Source organism: Bison bison, unplaced genomic scaffold, assembly GCF_000754665.1.
Source record: "Bison bison bison isolate TAMUID 2011002044 unplaced genomic scaffold, Bison_UMD1.0 scf7180017463957, whole genome shotgun sequence".
Classification (NCBI taxonomy): Eukaryota; Metazoa; Chordata; class Mammalia; order Artiodactyla; family Bovidae; genus Bison; species Bison bison.
The window spans coordinates 46349-50170 of record NW_011373327.1 but is presented as its reverse complement, the minus strand read 5'-3'; the positions used below and the strand labels follow the sequence as shown (position 1 = coordinate 50170).

General features: G+C 43.4%; 1 protein-coding gene across 1 annotated transcript in view; it reads right to left on the bottom strand.

Moving 5' to 3' along the window:
* Nucleotides 1–2184: 2184 nt before the first annotated feature.
* ASB9 (ankyrin repeat and SOCS box containing 9) overlaps nucleotides 2185–3822 on the bottom strand; it is a 23545-nt gene continuing 21907 nt past the window's right edge. Inside the window, exon 7 of the mRNA XM_010833307.1 lies at nucleotides 2185–2429. Within this exon, the coding sequence (XP_010831609.1) occupies nucleotides 2185–2429 (245 nt within the window). The remainder of the gene's footprint in view (nucleotides 2430–3822) is intronic.

Sequence of the window (3822 nt, the reverse complement as noted above, 5' to 3'; positions counted from 1 at the left end):
CATCAGAGTAAGCCTGATAGAGACTTAGGCAAAGCAGGCCATTGGAGGACACTCAGTGGAACTACCGATGGAAACTGAATATCTGCTATTTACAAGTGGGATACTGTATAACTAGAGCCTTCATTCCATATGAATAGAGCTGAAAGCTCACTAGTGCTTGGCAGCCACTTGCTGGCACCTGCAAATATTCAGGGGGCATTGCTTTACTCCATAATGGAATCAGCTAATTCTATATTTACTGATGGGCATATTACTTTAGGGCTCCAGTTCTTTTTCTTCCTGCATCAACACTCATGATGCTTTAAGACCAAAGTGTATTCAAAGTGGCTAATGTGGTGCTGGGGTGAGAGAGTCTCATTAGTTGTCGTCGTGTGTCAGGAATAAACACTGCTTCAGCTGCTTTGGCGAGGGAGGGGGTGGTCATATTATTGAACTTCTTTCAAGTGTGTGTGTGTCTACATATATGATTTAATGACTTTAGGGGGGCCTGAGGTACTTATGCCTTTGTGGATCTCTTTCTCAATTGAAAAAAAAAGATATTTTACAGCTGGTAATTTTACGCCTGTGTCCGTATAAAGATGAATATGATCCAGGTTGAGTTATAGTCATTTTTTCCCTTCTGATTTTAAAAGAAATTAAAACATTTCTGTGGACCCCTAAAAAAACAGTGGGCCCCACGCATTGTGCCATCTGTGCCTGCTGTAGAAATCTGCCCTATCTAGATATAATTTTTTAAAACCAAGAAATCGTTAAAACGTGGGCACAACTGCCTGGGGGTTACCCCACTGCTTCATATAAAGGGTTTTCTATTGGTTTGTTCCTTGTTTGTGGGGGGTGTGGGCAAGGCAGGCTATGAGCCCCAAGTGCCCTGGGGTGATGGGTGTAGGAGGAAGAAGTGTTCAGGGGCCACTTCACAATTCTGCCCAGAACCCTAATTCTGAGCATGTGGGGAGAAAATAACCAGATATGACATGACATCAGAATCCTCCTGGTTGGGAAGCCTGCTTCAAACTTCTACAACCTCTAAGACTCAATGAGGTCTATACTCTAGTCAGATAAATAGGTCCTCAGCTGGCTGCTCTCCACCTCCCAGGACAATTAAGACTCTAACACAACATTTTTAGCAACTATACCCCAATAAAAATTAAATTGAAAAATAAAGTAAAAACTAAATAATAAAATTTATATCCACACACACAAAAAAGAATGCAATCTGAGGGGTCTCTGCTCCTCACTCCCAGCCTACCCCCAACCCAGGGAAGTGCCTCCACCTCCTTGCACACTGCTCAACCCCAGTGTTTAGTTGTTTGGGTCAGAAGTGTTGGTTTTTATTTATGAAGGTGTATGGGCTCAGTGTTGATTTAGTCATAACAGTAAATGTCTTCAGATTGCCATGGATCATGAAAGCGATACTGTGTAATGCTCAATGAGTTGCATTCCTACCCACTATCCCAGAAACCTAATGCCCAGTAATTCGCATTAGGACATACTGGGGCTTGTATAACCTCAAAGAGGCTTCTGCCACATCACTCTAAAGCATGGCTTACAAATACCATATGACATCACTTATACGTGGAATCTAAAATAAGACACAAATAAACTCAACTACAAAAGAGAAACAGACTCACAGACATAGAGGACAGACTTGTGTTTGTCAAGGGGAAGGAGGTTGGGAGAGGGCTGGATTGGGAGTTTAGGGTTAGCAGATGCTAACATATATAGGATGGATAAACAACAAGGTCCTACTGAACAGCATAGGGAACTACATTCAGTATCCTGTGGTAAATCATCAGGGAAAAGAATATGAAAAGGAACAAATATATATATGTATAACTGAGTCACTTTGCTGTACAGCAGAAATAAACAACACTGTAAACCAAACATATTTCAATAAAATAAAATTTAAAAAATTAAGCATGTCTTAATTTTTAACATTTAAAAACAATATCTTAATTCTTTGCGAGCTGGAATACCTGAATATTAGATCATCCAAACCAGCCTCTCTCCAACATGCCAAACAGCAGGATGGTTGTTTATTATGCAGCCAGTACTGTACCTTGCATGCTAAATTATCTCAGCTCCCCACGTTTGGGGAACAGAGGGCGTGATCTGTTTAATAGGATGCAAAGTCAGAACTTGGTTAAGCACCTGGCTCCTGCTAGAGCCCATGGGAGTCTCTACAAATTAAGGCTTAGATTTAGGCAAAGGAGAAGCACCTTCTCTCTGCAAGAGCTGGATCAGGGGGCTCTCTGGAGGCACCAGTTCCAAGGGTCGTTTGCCTTCAGCATTCCTGGCCTGGGTGTCTGCTCCAAAGTCCAGGAGAAGACTGACCAGCTCCCCGCTAGATGCCCTGGCCACTGCATGAAGAGGGGAGTCCAGCCCCCGGCCCTGGTTCACATTCACTCCTAAACGGTGAGGAGAACAACAGAGTCAGTCCAGGAGCAGAGTGCAAGCACCCCCTTCTAAAAGCGCTGTGCCTCCACAGTGGGCACGGGAGTTCTCCAAGTCATCAGATGACTTGATTCCATTTAACAACATGGGGAAAAGGCCATTTGACAATATGACTAAAGCTATGACATGAGCCATATGGCAGATGAGGTTGAAAAACCTCACCTTTGAGCATCATACATAGCTGTGACAGATTTAGGAAAAATGCTGGCAGTGTGAAAGCTGCACATTTATTATTACTAGAGCCCAAACATTAGCCAGCACAGACCGGAAGTGACACTAGATGGCAAAATCTCATCTATGGCAATTTGCCATACTCACAAGCCCAGAAACTGCGATGAAGTTTAAACTGGAGACTTGAGACCATGTGAACTGGTCTGTGAAGAGCAACCAATTATTGATGACATTGCCTAGACTAGGGTGGCCAATCCTAAGATCACAGGGCAGGTGGCAAAGTCATCCTCTTCGGGGGTCAAGTGGATTCCTAGGACCATCCCCACCCAACTCTATCCCTACACTCTCAACAGAGCCTTAGCCCAGCCTAGACACTGGCTCTCACTGGGACGTGTGGGGACATACAGCTTTGCCTGAGCCGCTGTCTCTCTAGAAAAATGGGAATCTACGTCCAGTCAACAAATGCTAACTGAATTGTTCTTGTATTGTTCTTAGCTTTTGGAGGGATGCCAAACTGACCCTTTCCTGACTAGGAGCTTAAAATCCATCTAAGATGAGAGGAGAGAGAGAAAACCAACCTCCTCCTGGTTCATGGTAATGGCTGCCAATGAGTAGAAGGCAATAAGAACAATAAACCTTCAGCAGAGGGAAAGATTACCTGATTTTTAAAGATAACCAAGACTCAAATAACTTAAAATGTGAAAAGGGGTATTCCAAGTTGAAGGGGTTGGACAACAGCAGGAAGGTGAAAAAGAATGGTGGGACTTGGGCCTTTTCAAAAATACATCTACAATGGACTAAAACTGAGGCAAGTTTATTTCCAATTCAAAGAGAACTGCTGAAGGTGGCCTAAAATTCAAAGGCCAGCCCTAACCCAGCATCTGTGGGAGTTATGCTGGGACTAGTAATATCAATGGCCAGAGGGAGGGAGGCAGGGGAAAGGGAGGAGAAACTAATAATCACTGAGGACCTTCCTGGGAGGAAGGACATCATGGTCAGCATGATTAAGAATCAAGTAAGAGAACTCAAGTTGAAACAGTTTCAAGTAATTCCCCAGGGAACACAGTCAAGATGAACTCTGATCTTGTCCAACTTCACTGCCCACACTTTTTCCTCTGCTACAACAGTAAGAGCTTTCAAATACCTTGAATGTACTTTTCATTTACTCTCCTTGTTCTGTTGTGCTTTTGGTTTTACCTG